This window comes from Podarcis liolepis, assembly GCF_965112155.1.
Source record: "Podarcis liolepis genome assembly, chromosome: 2".
In the NCBI taxonomy this organism is placed as follows: domain Eukaryota; kingdom Metazoa; phylum Chordata; class Lepidosauria; order Squamata; family Lacertidae; genus Podarcis; species Podarcis liolepis.
The window spans coordinates 12526389-12544829 of record NC_139555.1 but is presented as its reverse complement, the minus strand read 5'-3'; the positions used below and the strand labels follow the sequence as shown (position 1 = coordinate 12544829).

Sequence of the window (18441 nt, the reverse complement as noted above, 5' to 3'; positions counted from 1 at the left end):
TTGCAAGACTCCTCGGGAACGTCTGGCAGAGTCGAGCTCTAGAAATCAAATGTCTGGCTGCAGATGTTTGGGAAGAGAGAAACTCGCCCCCCTTCCCCTCCGCGTGGTGTGCTGAATCAAGCACAGCTCCAGGGCCTGCGATCGCATGGCCTGTACACGCTTCTTCCTTCCTTCCTTCCTGTGCGAGTGCGATTGCCATGCTATGTGCGCGCTTGCGTCTATCTTTTTAGATCGGTCGATCGAGATAGATAGATAGATAGATAGATAGATAGATAGATAGATAGATAGATGGCATGGGACTTTTCTGGGTGAAGAGAAAAAGAGAGAAAGAGAGGGAGGGAAACAAGTCTTCTTCCTTCTAAACAGTGAAGCCGGGGAAGACCACACGTCCACAAACTAACTTGTTACATTAAAGATACTACCTCCCACACAGACACAGAGTGGGTGTTATCAGATCAGACCGACTGGGGGAAACAAGGAGATACAAGGGGGGTGGGCATTCCTGAAATGCTCCTTCTTCATTCCTAAAATCCCATTAGTCTCTGCGGGTCAAGCAGCCACGTCTGACGTTTGTTACGAAACAGCTTGTCCGTGTTCCGCCTGGATCTTTCAAAAGCCATTCATCCTTCTTCGACTCCCTGACCCTTTTGTCCGGATGAGCCCCACATACTTCTAGCCAAGGGGGCAGAGAGAGGGGGCGGGAGGAGGGTGCTGCTGACCTGGAGACACCTTTGCAGCTGGATCCGGCCTGGTTTTAGGCACAGCCGTGTAAGAAGACTCTCCTCGCACCAAATGGGGAGAACAGCCGTCCTTCGCCCTGGTTTTTTTTGTTATAAAAAAAACACTTCCAGTTTCTCTCCGCCTCCCGCTTTTGCTATTGCTTCATCTTTAGTCTTTTTTGGACTTATCTGTCTTCGGTCTTCCTCTCTTCTGTCTCTGGCTGGTTACTCGCTGCAGATATTAGCCGGCAGCGATTCTCTGTGACGACCTGCCAGAGAGTTCTTTTAAAAAAAAAAAGGAAAGGGAAAAATACGAGCCCTTCGTGAGCAATCTCCGAGTTGACTTTACAGTTTTCGCTGCTTTGGTGAAAGGTGATTCCCTCTGCAGGAGTTCGAGCGCGGTCACAACGTTTTGGCCAGCAAGCTATAAAGATGGGCATAAAAGCCAAGAGAAATAACTATTCATTTCAGTTAAACCCCCTTAGTGCCCCAAGGAAACCTTGTCCCCTACCCTCAAATTCATGCCCCCCGAATTATGCCGCCTGCATGTAGGATGCTGATGCAGACCTTACCTCGAAAAACTCAAGAGTGCACGTTAGCATATGGTCGCAGAACTGAGTCAGAGGTGATCATCAAATACTGAAGGCTGGGGAAACAGACCACCAAACCCATCGCTTTATTATTCCGATGGCAGTCGGTATTCCACGACAGTCATTTTGCTGGCCTTTCAAGTAGAATACCCGGATTCCTCGCACGTTTACGCCGAAGTAAACCCTACCCATTTATAGGGGACATGCTTCCTAGTGTTTGGAAGAGCCTGAGATAGGAAGCTCGGTTAGCTTGCCTAGAATAAATTAAATCGGCACAGTTTGGAGATTTGGATGGGAAGGTGAGTGTGTATGAGGCACACCTAACCAGTGTTATTTTATTGGCAATGCGAGCAATCCAGACCCGTGCAAAGTTGATGTACCGTTGAAATTAATGGGATTTGCACACATCCTCCAGTAAGTGGAAAGGCATGTCATTCAAATCAATAGCACATGGTGCCTTCGGGATCCTTGCGTCCAGAGCCTATGGATGTTCTTAAGTGTCACTGAGCTGAATAGGATTTAGGCTTGCTTTGCAGTGCTTTGAGTAGCACCTCTTTGGTCGTATCATAAGATACAAAAGCTACCGGGACGAGGCTGGGATTTAAACGCGCTTTGCTGGATCCAGTCTCAGATCTGAAGCAAGAGCACACTCGGAGCTCACTTCAGTTGACAGCCGGGATACTTACTCCCAGGTAAATGCGCGGTTGAGGCCAACGCATCCATCCCTTAGCATTCATTGGAACATCTACATAACAAATGTTAACAATCTGAAAGTCAATTACCAAAGATACCTCCCAAAGATTCCCAGGAACTGCACTGCTGCAGGTGCTATGAACTTCTCCAAATAGCATCGTTTCTACGGACCCCTTAGTTTGAGGAATTAACTTTAAAGAGGTTTGAAAATGGTTTAGATCTGCAATGTAACTCTATGCGACTTTGTTCAAATTAATACACTGGTCGACCGATGGCAGAAATTAATAATGCTTTGAGGCCTATCTAAATATATGTAATCTATATGTATAAACACACCCACCCACACCATCAGGCAACTTTTGTATTAGACTATGCAGATATTGTAACGATAGTTTCACCATACAATACTTACCGCTCATTGAGTGATTGTCATGGGAAAAACCTAGTAATAATGTAGCGGATAAGGTGCATGTTAAGCGGATTGGGTGGGGAATCGGGTTTTCTCTTCAGTTAAGGATATCGCTTCTGGGCCAAATATCACTGCTTGTGCTCCTGATCGAAGAGAGCTGGGTTGAAATCGAGGTCTGGTCAATACTGAACTAGTCACATGGACCACCGGTCATCTAGCACTGCCGAACTCCTTTAAAACCCTTATTCTGTTCACTAAATTATTTGCCTTCTCTTATGAATTAAGCAACTCCATTGGACTGAGATACCATATCGATTTCTGGGCAGGGTCACGCCAAGGGCAAGTGGCGTCCAGCTGGGATTTGGGACGAGTGTGGTAACAAGAGAGGGTCAGTTTGGGGCTGCCCCAAAAGGCCTACTTCGCTATCATACACATGGACCACCACTACGGATTAGGAGCAGTTGACTGACTCCACTGAAAGTTCTGTCTGTGGTGTTTGATATGTTAGGGCTCCTTCACTCACGCTGGTATCCTATTGATGCTGCAGTTTCGTCAGCCGATGAGCTGTGAGTTAGCCCAAGGAGGTTGGGGTTATACAGCAGCTTCAGATTTCTGGTCGGGTAGGAAGCTCTTTGGAGTGGCCTTGGGCAAGTTTTAGTTTAATCAATTGCACAGCTTAAGGCAAAGTATATGGTCGGCCCCTTTGATCCTCATACCAATCTAATCAGGTAGGTTAGGCCAGTGGCGTAGCGTGGGTTGTCAGCACCCGGGGCAAGGCAAGTAATTTGTGCCCCCTAACCCGTGGATTTGCGCCCCCTAACCCTAACCCCCAGGTGTTGCGCCCGGTGCGGCCGGGGCCCCCCTGCACCCCCCACGCTACGCCACTGGGTTAGGCTGACAATAGCTCACTCAATAAACTTTCGAAAAGGACGAGTCTTGTAAATTTTGTGGCTGTGCCAGGATTTGAACCCAAGTCTCCCCTAGTAGAGCCTCAGTTGTGTCACGCACAACTACCTCACTGCAGATCAAGATCCCGCCTCTTTTTTTAGACAGCGATTTCCCTTGTTAGGGGATGTCTACCTTTAATCCCATGACTTTTTTGGGGGGTGGGTGGGTGTCAAATGCGTTTAAAACCAACCGGCGATTCATTGAAAAGTGCTACAAAGTCGAAAAGGATCTGTCATAACACTGGACTCTATTCTAACCAAAGCACCAGCCCATGCTTTCTAAGAATTTTCAAAAGTGATAGGTCTGTGTGTGTTGAGATAGATTGCAGATCTCCACGTTGCAATGCCTACAACTGTAAAGATTTGCTTTGGCTACGAAAGTGCAGATTACTTCACCCCCTTCCCTCACCCTGTTAAAGACTTGAGGGATGCTAGAAAAAGAAGAAAAGAGGGGCGGAGGTTGTGTGGAGACAGGCGGAGACCACACTGATGTCTGGCACCCGACCTTGATTTCACAATAGATTGTAATATTGACTAAAAAATGGCGTTCTCTGTCAATTTTTCTCCTTTCTTCAACATAGAACAGGATGTTAACAACGTTAACTTAACATTCCTTATTTTTACAGATAACCTGGCCTGAATACTTTATTTAGTTTATCCTTTCTCCACTTCACTCTGAGATCCATAAACGTGCAAGTCTTTCATTATATTAGATGCCAACAAGAAAAGGGACGTGAGTTACCAAAGCACCCAGAAAGCTCAAATAACTGCAAAAAGATAACCCATAAACTGTTCTGAGGAGTGGGGAGGGGGCGAAAGAGAAGCCGAGTCTCTGAAGTCCAACCGACCCTATACCATAAAATAATGCATAGGTTATTAAAGATCAAGGGGCTGAAGTTCTAGTTTCACTCAAATAGGAGTAAATTCATTGCAAGCCGTGCTACACACTAAGGTATATACATTTACCTGGAAGACAGGATTGCGCTGTAAGGGACAGAGACAGACAATGATCATCCTGGATATATTTAGAAAGTGGACTGTACAGAAAATAGTGTGATTATCTACCTATAGCATTGCTGCTGTTTTCGGGATTGCCCGGCCTCAGCCCTGGAGCATACGAATATGCCTCTCAGCCATGGAGCCTGAGCAAACGCAGAGCGCCCATCTTTCATTGGTCAGTAGCCAACTGCACTCCCTCACAAATATGGGTGTTAATATTAGCCATGGATATTTTTTTTGTACTCCTCCCTGCTGAAAATCCGTGGCTGATAACTTAACTTTGAGCTTCTGAACCTCTCGGGTTGGGGTGTTGGAGGAAAGAAATCCTTGCTTAAACGTCTTTGGAACTCCCATGTTCCCAGTAGGTTGAGGCTCAGCCCCACCCACTAACCTACGGAAGGAACCCCAAAGCCAAAAGCTTTTTTAAGGAAAGAAAAAGGGGGAGGTGGTTGGTGGAGCTGGCAGACGAGTTTCACCTGAGGGCTACGTTCCAGACTGATGAATTCTCGTCTGGAGAGGCCACAATTTTCTTTCGTCAGAATCTCGCAAGCCTGTGTAGGCAGGGAAGGACGGGGAAGGCGCTAGGAGCCACCCCTCCTCCAAACAGCACGATGTACTTCAGTGGAGCTCTTTGATTGATTATATCTACATTTGGGGCATCAATAACACCAGGAAAGGCTTGCCCTTCATTGGAAGCCCCTGTCCTTTCTACCAGGGATGCAATTTCAGAGTAGGGACAGGACCCAGGAAGGACCAACGGCTCTTGGATACATCCAAGACGAAGGAGCATGAATGCTGCGATACAACCATATGTGTTCACAAAAAGGGATTAGGAGTCATTGTCATTTGAGTCACTTCATTGTCTTAACTATAGGTCAAAAAAATATAAGTGTTGGATAAAGGTGCGCGCTCTCTCTCTCTCTCTCTCTCACACACACACACACACACAGGCTTATTTTTCCTACGGGAGAAAATATAGGTTAACACAAGGACGAGTCTAGAAGCAACTTACAAGACGAGCAAATTTATCATGGCAAAAGCTTTCGTGGGTTAGAGTGCACGATCTATGCTATCGGATGCAAGGTGCCGGAGCAGGCTAACATGGCTACCTCTTCGTGGAGTGAGGGTGGGGGGGGGGATGTGTTATTCAAGAATAATCATACGTGGCCTGAATTACGGGCCAGAGTAGAGGGGGGCGCCGGGAAGGACGATCATCACTTTCCTTAAATGGCGCCTCTACTTGCTGTCCTTTTGTGTTCATTCTCCACCCCTGAGCATTGCGGAATAGGGTTTTGATTACTAAGGCCTGCCGATTTGTGGTAGGACAAAGGTTGGGAATGAACGACGCCTTGGAGCAAGGCCAGCAGAAGACGACACTTAACAGTGCCGCAACCTTTCTGGAGGCATGCATTCAAAACAGTTCCTTCCTTCGCTCCAAATTTTAGCAAGACTCCATTCTTTCTCTTTAGTTTGGGCTGCTGAGCTGTCACTAGTAAAAGCTCTGGTCAGTCTCCTTAAATGTTATCCTTCAGGTCAGTTGTACTGCAGCCACACACACACACACACACACACACACACACAAGTCTGTGGCTTTGTCTATCTGAATTCGTTAAGTGAGGGCACTCAGAGGTCACTGGCTAGTGGAGCCGCTTCTCCCTCTTCTCCATTGCTCCCCTAAACGATTCAGTTTTCACCAATGGGAACTCTTCATTATGGATTGACCCTGCAGCCTGGCTGCTTATTATTATGGGACACTCACACGCGAAAAGGAAGCCTGGACAGAGTCCAGCCTGTGGTTAGAAAGTGTTGTCATAGAGCATGTCCTAGTAATCAGGCGGGAGGAAATAAAAAGTGGGTACAACAAGTCCTTATCTAGGGCTCCCCAGGCAGGACCCAGCTCAGTAACACATGGATATTTTAAGTAATAAACATGTAAGTTTCTCAGAGGATGTGCATAATGTTTTTCCTTCCTCCAAAGGAAAGGAAACACATCCCTATCCCTCACTCCAGCTGAATCTGCACTACAGAAATGTAGGGTTTATCTGATCTGGGTTTATGTGATTTTAACATTTGACATGGCTTCCCCACAACATTTCTTGGAATTGTAGTTTGGTGAGGTCACTCAGAATTGTTGGCTAGTGCTGCAAACATGTCTCTCAGTACTATAGATCCCTGGGGAAAGAAATGCTTCCCTTCCCCTTCTCATGTCCCAAGGCTGTTATGCTGAGATACCTGAGATGGACTATAAGAAGTGCCCTGCTAGAACTAACCAAAGGCCCATTTGGACAACGTACACACAATACATTTTAAGCACCCTGGAATACTGGGAACTGCAGTTAGTTAAGGGTACTGGGAATTGGAGCTCTGTGAGGGACAAACTGTAGTTCTCAGGATTTGGGGGTGGGAGAATGTACATACTTTAAATGCATGGTATGTTCTAGCATCCTGTCTAGCCTACTAGATGTCTTTGGGAAGGCTACAAGCAGGACATGAGAGCACTAGTATTCAGAGGCACAATGTGTCCCTGATATTGGTGTACTATATAACCCTCATTTACTTGTAACAGTCTCACAGAGAACAGGATATTCTCACCTATGATTCAGCTACCATAGTCCTGTCAGTGAAGGGAGAAGATTCTCTTGATGCTTCTGTGCTGCTACATAAGCAAAGTTCTCTAGCCAAGAGTACACTGAAATACAAAATAAACAATAAAAATGCAATTGCAATACAAAAATTATTGCAGTATAGATCAAGCGATAAAATTAACTGCAGGCAGGTCTCAAAACTTTATAAACCCAATCCTCCTAACAGAAGCCATCTCAAGATCAGGACATGACATGCATGCCTGGTGGTGTGAGGGAAATGCAGCTTTCAGTGACCGTGTGGCTCATTGAACTTTTGATAAAGTTTTCCTTAAAGCTCTATGTATGTTACCATGCAGAGTTTGGTTTTAATCTATTATTAGAGGATGGGAGAAGGTGCTTTGTCTAATGTCCCATAATAATTTTGGGTGATGGTTATGGTTGCCAGTTAGCCCAGCACTTGTGCCTTTAACAGCCCAACACTGAAAACCAGAAATTAAACAGGTGATTTATTGCCCTCACTACTTGTGTCTCCATGCCAGGAAAAGCTTCATCTGGTAAATTTCTGTCTGTCAGGCTTCTGTTAATGATGGAAACATTTATTTAAAGGGCCATTTGATCAGGTTTACTATGTGTATACACTAGGGTCATTCATAAAGTGTCTGAACTATTACAAAGGAAGAAAGCAGGAAGTTAAGCTCTAACAAACGGTGGCAGGGGAGGGTACTTAGCAGAATAATCTACTAATATTTATTTAGTATCAAAACATTCCTCTTTCTTCTCCCATCCCCTGCCTCCATGCATTTGACTCTGGCATGGTTCATATCATACAATGTCATGTATGAGTTCTCTACACACAAAAAATAAATACTGGAAGTTTGATGACCAGCAGTAGAATGTATGAACTGACTTCGTTGAAAAGCATTTTATCTAAGTTGATGTGAAAGTTCTGTGGCATTACATATGTGAGACCCCATTTCCGACACAGTTATCATTGGGTATTTTTAATCATCAAATGATGGACACACATGTGGAAACAGCTCTTGATTCTTCGGTTTCACTAATCTCCCCTTTCTGCACATCCCACGTGCTGCTTCTTTGCTCCCATCTGTTCCCAAGACTCTCCCAGTTTTTCTCCTCACCCCAGCCTACTGCATAATGGGAAGATCTGTAGGCACAAACTCATACCCATCCCATTCCGGCAGTCATTAGGTGCACAGCTTCTTATCTTCAGTGAGGTGGTAGTCTCATCTTCTTTCAGAGCATGCCCTGGAAATACTCAGTTTTAGCCTAGCTGCACTCATTAGCTTTCAGGCCCAATTCAAGGCACTGGTGTATTTGAGTGTATGCTGTACTGCTTATTAAGATCCAAAGGTGAGTCCTTGTTCAGCATTCCAGTAATTAGACAAGTTTGTTCTACAGCCTGCCCAACAGGGCAGGACATTTTCTGCAGTTGCACCCACACCCTGGAATACTATCTCCAGTGAGGCTTGTGTAAGGCTCTCCTTTGGACAAGAAGTTTAGACCTTTTGCATTTGAGAAGGCATTTGTTTCTTTGTTGCTGTGTTCTTAGGGACTGGTTGATTATGTGACTGCCCAATTTGCAGGTTTTATATGACTGTGCTTTGGTTTTACTTGTTTTGAAGTGCTGTTGGTTTTTATTCCTTATTATCTGTTAGCTGCTTTGGTTGCCATTGATGGCACTGACTGTAGTACATAAACATTATTAACAGTCAAGCAGTCAGGGGAACAACAAGGAAAGGTTTTCCTAGCAGTGGATATGCAGTGAGGTGGAAATATTTCACCTGCTAAATTTGTGCCTCACACACAGAAGCTCTTCACCCACCATTCGTAAATGTGTTTTAAGTATAAAGGTACAACTGAGGATTGTTTACAGATGCACAATAATCCTGGGTGTACACAATGTTCCTTATGGAGTGAGAGACTCAGTGAGATCTAGCATTGTGCTTATTGACAACAGAAGCAAGGGGTTTACTGTTATGGAACTTGTGGTCCTCAAGTGAGATGACTGCTATGTTTTCAACTGCAGTTCCTGACTCTTGGCCATGATGACTGGGGCTGATGGATTATGGATGGTGCTATGGTGGGAAAGGCTGACAGAGTATGGTTCAGGATGGGGTCAACCATGCTCCTCAAATCAGATTATGAGTGTTTCCCAAGGAAGTCAGTGCAGAGATGATTGTGTTATTGCTACTGTTGATTAAATAGCAAGAGTATTATCTGTATGTGTGGTGAGCTAAGCAGGAGACAAGTCTTTATCTCAGGGTTTACAATCAGAACTATGGAGAAGCTCAGTGATTAGGGTGAGCATAACTGAGATCAGTCATTTTTAAAACTAGCAATACTGTACAGTACTATAATTGTGTACCCAGATATAAGTCTCATTGTTTTCAATGAAGTTTGCTCCAAGGAAGAAATGCATTTTTGGAGTCGAAATCCTTGTCGTCATAGAACTGTTGCTACATACGATTGTCTCCATGTGAAACCTCTGCATGTCCATCATAGAATCACTGTATCTTGAAAAAGATTCTGGGTTGCAGTTTGGAGCACATCTTCAAATTCTTATTCTCAAATTGCCCCAGAAAATCTGACACCTAAGGACTTGCCCTGCCCATAGGGTGGCCATGTGGCCTCCTTTATAGCCTTCTCTTTGAAGGAGTCCTCTCTTTGAAGGGCTGTCCAGTCTGAGTCTGTTTTAAAGTTAAAGAACAATAGGAAGGGAGATCAGAGAGGGGGCTTTGAAGTTGCCCATCAGCAATTAGCACCTGGATAACACAGGTCACCTGGTCAATATTCCCCATTATGGTGAGATATGTCATAGTTCTATTTCAATTACAGTAATTGTTTCTAAATTTAAACCTCTCTCTCTCTCTCTTTCTCTCTCTCTCTTAGCACACGCACACACAATATACACCCCACATATTATTAAATGCAAAATTTGTGCAAATTCATGTCCTCCCTTTTGGCAATGCAAAGATGGCCACCATATCTGCCTGACATTTCCGTATAATTTTGTTCTACATGGAAGGATCCGTGTGGTGTACAAGTTATCCGGTTGTCATTAGTTTTGAACTTCTCATTGATGAAGTTTGGATAAGCTTCTAAGGAGCCTGGATCAACAACATCTGCCCTAGAGAAAAGTGGGGAAATGATCTCAGAAATAAGGTAGTGGGAGAGTGCAATTTCCCTTGTCTGTTAAGATATGGGCGGGGTGTGTGTGTGTGTGACTAAGAGGTTAAACTACAGAAACAGGAATTTCTTTGGGAAAACTTGATACTTTTGCCTTTTAAACGTGTTTGGGGGTCAATATTTCTGAGTTGACTTGGAAACCTTCAATTTGCATGATATTAGCTAGGTGTCCTTAAGGTATCATTTAGGTCAGCGGTGTGGAACCTGTGGCCCTCCTGATGTTGTTGGACTCTAGCCCTCCTCAGCCACAGCCAGCATGGCCAGTGGTCAGGGTTGATAGGAGCCACAGCCAAGAGGTTTCCAATCCCTGCTTTAAAGGAAGGTGAGACATGTTCATAGGGAGTGGGTATCAATTGTCATTGGCCATGATACCTAGACAGAACCTCAGTGGATACAGACAATATACATCTTTGAATACCTGGTGCTGAAATACACATCAGAGAATGGGCACCACCTTCATGCCCTCCTTGTGAGCTTCTAGAGTTATTTGGTTGGTCTGGAAAGAGAATGAGGAACTAGATTGATGTTCACCATCTGATCTGGCAAGCTTTTAAAATGTTCTTATCTATCAGTGTGTTATTATCTGTGATGAATCTATATGCTTTAGAATGAGATGAATATGTGTGATGTGCACTTTGTGTGTGTGTGTTGTGGAAGGTGGGTTTTCCACCTGCCCCTTTAATTTTGCTATGCCAGTTCCAGGCTGAAGGTGTAGCTGAGAGTCCAAGGATTAGACTGTTGAAGGGATCCATGGTCTTTGGGTCCAAACACACTAGTCCCTTGCCCCAGAATATCCTGTTACCAGAATATCTTGGTGAAGGTGGCGCCTCTACCATTACAGAGCCACTGCTGCCAGATGGAGGTGCTCCTCTTTGCTGATGAAGGTTGGCAGAGAGGCAGCTACACACCATCTACGTACAAACAGAAGAATCTGCCTACACACCATCTACATACAAACAGAAGAACCAGGCTCAGGCCACTGGGCCATCAGGGTCAGTACTGTCCACACGGACTGTCAGCAGCTCTCTGGGGTTTCAGGCACAGTTCTCCCCCAGTCCCACTTGGAGATTCCAGGAGTTGAACCCAAGACCTTCTGAATGCTAAGCAGATGCTCTGCCCACTGAGCTCTGTCCTTTCCTAATGTGCATGATGTAAAGAGGATTGCTCCGTGAGGCAGCAATCCTGGGTACACTTAGCTGGAACTTTCTTTTGGATAGACATGCATGGAATTGTGACATGAACCAGGAAGTCCCTGCTTGTGACATGAACCAGGAAGTCCCTGCTTCCAAGGCAGCCTTCTAGACAATCCACTATCTCTCTCTCCCCACCCTGCCCAAATATGTGCTGCAGGGTTAATACCAACAACTCCTAATAGGGGCAGAATCATATTGTTGGAATGGGTTGTGTAGGCCATCTAGTCCAACCTTCTGATTTCTGCAGGAAATCCAGAGCTAGGGCTTCCTCAACAGATGGCTTCACTAGAAGAACACCCCTTCCCTCCCTCTGGTAATTGCTTCCATTGTCAAGATGCTCTAACTATCCGTAAAAAGGTAAAGGGACCCCTGACCATTAGGTCCAGTCGTGACCGACTCTGGGATTGTGCGCTCATCTCGCTCTATAGGCCGAGGGAGTCAGCGTTTGTCCGCAAACAGCTTCCGGGTCATGTGGCCAGCATGACTAAGCCGCTTCTGGTGAACCAGAGCAGCACACAGAAACGCCGTTTACCTTCCCGCCGGAGCGGTACCTATGTATCTATGTGCACTTTGACATGCTTTCGAACTGCTAGGTTGGCAGGAGCTGGGACCGAGCAATGGGAGCTCACCCCGTCATGGGGATTTGAACCGCCGATCTTCTGATTGGCAAGTCCTAGACTCTGTGGTTTACCCACAACGCCACCCACGTCCTATCAGTAAGTTTCTCCTAATGTTCAATCTAATGTTAAGGCAGGGATGGGTGGGGGAATTTTTCAGCCTGATGGTCATATTCCCTTGTGGACCAGTGAGGGGGTGGGGACGTGGTAGAATCCTGAGGGCCACATAGAGAACCCTGGGTGCACATTTGGCCCCTGGGTTTGAGGTCCCACATCCCTGTTATGAGAATTGCTGAAGACTTCTGAACACTCCCTATATAAGAGGTGTTGAATCTGTAGCTCTCCAAATATTTATTTATTTATTTATTTTAAAAAATGGAACGCTTCATGAATTTGCGTGTCATCCTTGCACAGGGGCCATGCTAATCTTCTCTGTATCATTCCAATTTTAGTATATGTGTTGCCAAAGCGAGCACCTCTTCAAATATTGTTGAGCTCCAATTCCAGCAGTCCCAGCTAGTATGGTCAACGTTCATGGATGGTGGGAACTGGAGTTTGATAACATCTGGAGAGCTGCAGCTTCCCCATCCCATCCCTGCTCTAATGAGTTAAACAAGCATTATTATGTATAGTGCAGTGATGCATAAGCTGGGTGACTGGGGTGATATCCATTTTCTTCCTGCAAATGATTAAAACAACCCAAACAATGATGATGACATCTGTGAACCCAGAACTAAAACTCTGCACACTTCCAGAGCACTAAAAACTGTGGCTCTTCTTTGCATGGTGTTTTTTTCCTTGGCTGAAGTTCAGAATTTGCATCTGGGTATCATCTCCCAACAGATGTGCAAATTTTCTATTTCAAAGCCATTTTGACGCTATTGCTTTGAAAAAGAGCTGCTGCAGCTCTTGAGAGTTTAAAATGCTGTAAGGCTTGTTCACACAATCAGAAATACGAAGGGACCACTGAAATTTCTTAGGCTGACCTCTGAGATAGGATATAAACCATTCAATGGCCTATAGTTATTACTCACAGATCAAGATCATTAGTTGGAATATAATGCTCTCTCTCTCTCTCTCTCTCTCTCTCTCTCTCTCTCTCTCTCTCTCTCTCCCTCTCTCCCTCTCTCCCTCATTTTTAAACTAGTATGGCTTGCCTTGAGTGATGTGAGAGGAGATCTCCCCTCCCCTTGAACACTATCAACCAAATGGTTGCATCATTTTACTGCCATCTATTTGTGCTTGCTTTCTTATTTGAACCTGCTTGGCCCTGCTCCCCTGTCTGCATCTTTACCTTTCTCTGTTGGATTAAAGGAATGTTTTCAAAAGGGCTAATGCATGGCTGTACAGTGGTATAATAATAATAATAATAATAATAATAATAATAATAATAATAATAATAGTAATAATAATATTTTTTTATTTATACCCCGCCCATCTGGCTGGGTTTCCCCAGCCACTCTGGGCGGCTTCCAAAAGAATATTAAAATACTATGATACATCAAACATTAAAAGCTTCCCTAAACAGGGCTGCCTTCAGATGTCTTCTAAAAGTCTGGTAGTTGTTGTTCTCTTTGACATCTGGTGGGAGGGCATTCCACAGGGAGGGAGCCACTACCGAGAAGGCCCTCTGCCTGGTTCCCTGTAACTTGGCTTCTCGCAGTGAGGGAACCGCCAGTTCCCTCGGGTTACATACGCTTCAGGTTACAGACTCCACTAACCCAGAAATTGTACCTCGGGTTAAGAACTTTGCTTCAGGATGAGAATAGAAATTGTGCTCTGGCGGCGCGGCGACAACAGGAGGCCCCATTAGCTAAAGTGGTGCTTCAGGTTAAGAACAGTTTCAGGTTAAGACTGGACCTCCGGAATGAATTAAGTACTTAACCCGAGGTACCACTGTATTCAAAAAGTTCACACTACCTGATTATCATTTAGATTGAAGTGGATTCATACAACCCACGTTCCTATCACATCATGATTTTATTTTGCAGTTACCTGGCTGTTCCTTTTAGAGTGGCAATGGATGGATGAACTGCATTTGTATGTTATGTACCTTCCTCGAAGTCACTCAGTGTAGAATATATGGGGTTAATCCCACTTTATCCTGTGCCATGCACAGGTTGAGAGACAGTGGCTGCCACACAGCTAACCAGTGACCTTCATAGTAGAGCAATTATCTGAACCCAGTCCTCCCCTGTCACTATCTCTACCCACTACATTGTTGTTGTTGTTGAGTTGTTTAGTCGTGCCCGACTCTTCGTGACCCCGTGGACCAGAGCACGCCAGGCACTCCTGTCTTCCACTGCCTCCCACAGTTTGGTCAAACTCATGTTGGTAGCTTCAAGAACACTGTCCAACCATCTCCTCCTCTGTCGTTCCCTTCTCCTTGTGCCCTCAATCTTTCCTAACATCAGGGTCTTTTCCAGGGAGTCTTCTCTTCTCATGAGGTGGCCAAAGTACTGGAGCCTCAGCTTCAGGATCTGTCCTTCCAGTGAGCTCTCAGGGCTGATTTCCTTAAGAATGGATAGGTTTGATCTTCTTGCTGTCCATGGGACTCTCAGGAGTCTCCTCCAGCACCATAATTCAAAAGCATCAATTCTTCGGCGATCAGCTTTCTTTATGGTCCAGCTCTCACTTCCATACACCACTACATACATCACTAGATACATACATCTCCTTCATGGATCACTGCCTTGTCGTGGTGAAGGGGCTTGAATAACTCAGAGCTATGCTGTGCAGGGCCACCCAAGATGGACAGGTCATAGTGGAGAGTTTTGACTAAACGTGATCCACCTGGAGCAGGAACTGGCAAGCCACTCCAGCATCCCTGCCAAGAAACTCCATGGACAAAGACCCAGTACATTACACAATCAGTTGTGTGACCACAACAAACCACACCGAGCTTTCCCTAGAGGGTGACACGGTTACTCACTGCTAGGGGTGGCCAGATAAAATCAAGGAAACCACTATTAGTTATAACAGAAGAGCCTGATTTCATTTTCACTGGGTCCCTCTTAGTCACTGCATATGGGGAAAATTAGCTGTACAGTACAAAGTATCCTTTTCCAGTGCACTCATACTACTCCATCTGTTTCTAGCTCAGTGGGTAGAGCATGAGACTCTTAATCTCAGGATCATTGGTTTTTGCCCCACATTGGGCAAAAGTATCCTGCATTGCAGGGGGTTGAACTAGATGACCCTTGGTTTCCCTTCCAACTCTAAAAATCTGTGATTCTAGGAAGAGGCATACACTGTGGTGGTGGTGCAGTTGTGCTATGCAGGCAGCAAGAGACCCCAGTCATGTATGCAGAGATCTGCTTACAAGTTTTACAGTGAACACATACTATTTAGAAGGCTTTCTAACACATCAGCCCACCTTCATTATTCTTATAAACCAGATATATTATCCCTGATTACAGGGAGCTGCTGAGACGCCCAAGGGAGGTCCGTGCAGTGGCTGCAGGTGACTACCGAGAGTCGGAGCGTCAACCCCAGGAGAATCGTGGACCTGTTGCTTATCGACCAGCTAGTCCAACGAGAGTCTGCTTGTCAGAAGGGTATTGGGAGCCTAGGATGTCAGCTCAACAGTACGAAGAGGAAGAGGACTATGGGCCACGCTCCGGACCCTCTTGCGTGAATGGGGAGAAGGAACCTCGGCGTCTGGAGGGACAAGCACCGAGTTATCACCCCGCCCCGAGGTACAGCCATGACCAGGAACTGCGAGATGTGGCCCTGAGATGCGCGACTCGTGAGTTTAGCATATGGGATTTGGATTTTCGCCTCTTCCCTGCTTATAAACCTCCCATGGACGTTTTGTATTATTTTACCATGTTTGAACTGAGTTGTCGAAAATTTGGAGTTCCCCCAAGACTGTATATGACCATTCTGAGAGCCCTAGTCAGTGGAGAACTGGCTGATTTAATGGGACAGTTACCCTTATCATATGCTAAGGACTATGAACGTTATAAGCGCCTTGCTTTGCAAATATATGGTTTGAGGGCTGAGGACTATAGGCGGGCTTTCCGAAAGGTTGATAAAGCTGCCTCAGCTGAAAGCCTGACCCTCGTTGCTGCTAAAATGGCACAGAATTTTGAATTGTGGCTGTCTGCAGCGGATGTAACTACCTTTGAAGGGTTGAAACAATTGATGCTCAAAGAGCAGTTTAACCGCCTTTTGCCTGCGGAATTGGCAAGCTTGGTGAAGGACCAAAGCCCTGCTACTCTTGAGGAAGCCGTACAGTTTGCTGAGACTTTTAGGCTCAACAGGCCTCATCTGGGAAACAAAAGCCAGCCGGTTGGGAATTGACTAATGGCTCTGGGATCGAAAGGGAGGTCTGCATTTCAGCCCAAGGAACCTTGGAAAAGTATCCCTGCTGTTTCAGAAAATCTTGGGTCTTCCGCTGTGTTGGGGGATTTGCAATTGTTTGAAGCCGAGCAGAGATCTGATCCCTCCTTGCAAGCTTGCTGGGACGCTGCGGAGAGCCTTCCCCAAGGAAAGAGGCGCGCCCGCTTCTTGTATGAAAAGGGGCTCTTGTACAGACAGTTCTGGCCAAAGAAGATCAAAGACAAAGACGTTGTTTTGCAGCTGGTGGTTCCTGGGTCAAGGCGTGCTAAGGTACTGGACGTAGCCCATCATGATGGTCTGGCAGGCCACTTGGGGGTACAGAAGACCCTGGAACGCATCAGCCAGTACTTTTACTGGCCTGAAGTGCACCAAAGTGTAAAGAACTTTGTACGCTCTTGTGTACCTCTTGACGCAAATGTTTTGGAAAAATGGGGAATAGACTTGGTGGGCCCCCTGCAGAAAACCCGTGCTGGGAAGCAGTATGTTTGTGTAATAATTGATTATGCCTCTAGATATGTTTGGGCTACAAGCTTGCCCAATACTTCTGCCCAAAATCTTGCGAAAGCTTTGGTTTTGGCCTTTGGTTCTTTGGGGATACCTAAGGTTCTAGTGAGTGATCTGGGAACCAATGTAATGGCTGAGCTAACTCAGAAGGTTTTGCAGCTGGCAAAGGTCCACCATCACACTAGTGTTGTGGATCAGCACCAGGGAAATGGGTTTATAAAAAGAGTTCAGAAAACTCTCGAGCAGATGTTGCGGAAGTATGCCCTGGCCCATGGGTCTAGCTGGGATCAAGATCTGCCTTTAGTTGTGTCTGCTTACAGTGATGCTTATCAAAGGAGTCTAGGGTTTGCGCCCAACCAGTTGATTTTTGGCCGACTCTTGAATACTCCTCTGTCCATGCTCCGGAGGGAGTTGGAGGCGTCGGAGGAGGAGATTAAGGTACCTTCTATGTCTGAGTATTTTGCTAACCTGAGGCAGACGTTGTCTGACATCTGGCAACTTGCCAAGGAGAATTTGGAGGGTGCTCGGTTGGAACAGAAATGTTTTTATGATTTGAAGGTGGTGACAAAAAGTTTTGAAGTGGGAGATCAGGTTTTAGTGTTGAAACCCACCCGACCCCACAAACTGGCAGTCAAATGGCATGGGCCTGGCATAGTGAAGGCCAAGTTGAGCTCTGTGAGCTATCTGGTGGAATGCCAGGAGCTGCATGATGCATCGAGAGAATATCATGTCAATTCTTTGAAAAGGTACCTTGAATCTGAGCTTTCTGTGTTGGCCATCTCTGGAGGTCGAGAGGAGGTGCCTACAGCCTCTATAGACCTCTTGGAGGAATAAAACAGGCTGGAAGTACAGTCATACCTTGGGTTACAGCTACTTCAGGTTGCATTTTTTCGGGTTGCGGACTGCCGAAACCTGGAAGTACTGGAACAGGTTACTTCCAGGTTTCGGCGGTCGTGCATGCGCAGAAGCGCTAAATGGTGCTTTGCGCATGCGCAGAAGACCAAATCGCAACCTGCACATGCGCAGACGCGGGTTGCGAACGCTGCGGGCTGTGGACGTGCATCCCGCACGGATCACGTTCACAACCTGAGTGTCCACTGTATCTTGGATGTGTTATGCTTACCTACCTTGTCCAAACAACAGGCTAGGGGGTTCTTTGATGTTTTACAGTCTTTTGACCGTACTTTCCATACTAAACCAGGGAGGACTCATTTGATACAGCACCATTTTAACACTGGTGATGCTGCACCTATTGCATCATGGCCTTATAGGGTCAGTGAAGCTCATGCCTGAAACATTGAGGCTGAATTGTGGGAAATGCTTGATTTGGGAGTTATAGAGCCCAGTAAGAGAGCCTGGGCTTCTCCCATCGTTTTGGTCCCTAAGGCTGATTCCACCATTTGTTTTTGTGTGGATTATCGGCATATTAACTCTGTGACCCTCCCTGATGTTTGTCCCTTGCCCAGAATTGACACCCTGATTGAAAAGCTAGGGAGAGCAAAGTTAATCACGGTCCTGGATTTGACCAAAGGATTTTGGCAAATTCCTTTGAGGCATCAGAAAAATCTGCCTTCGTTACCCATGTAGGACTATATCAATTTAAGGTGTTACCTTTTGGATTGCGCAATGCGCCC

At 45.7% G+C, this 18441-nt stretch overlaps 2 protein-coding genes across 16 annotated transcripts in view; both read left to right on the top strand.

The window, feature by feature from the left end:
* The window catches only part of LOC310700483 (homeobox protein Hox-D3-like), a 150508-nt gene that overhangs the window by 65440 nt on the left and 66627 nt on the right, over positions 1-18441 (top strand). For 4 of the 15 annotated variants that reach the window (XR_014522619.1, XR_014522620.1, XM_083490180.1 and 1 more), the window contains one exon: positions 15379-16698. The exons of the other annotated variants lie outside the window; for them this stretch is intronic. Coding sequence is in view for 2 of the 4 variants with exons in the window: in XM_083490180.1 (XP_083346306.1) it covers positions 15379-16264 (886 nt within the window). In the remaining 2 variants the exon portion in view is untranslated. Of the gene's footprint in view, positions 1-15378; positions 16699-18441 lie in introns of those variants that run through there. 15 annotated transcript variants of the gene reach the window in all.
* HOXC5 (homeobox C5) overlaps positions 1-18441 on the top strand; it is a 75287-nt gene that overhangs the window by 46004 nt on the left and 10842 nt on the right. The gene's annotated exons all lie outside the window — the stretch shown is intronic.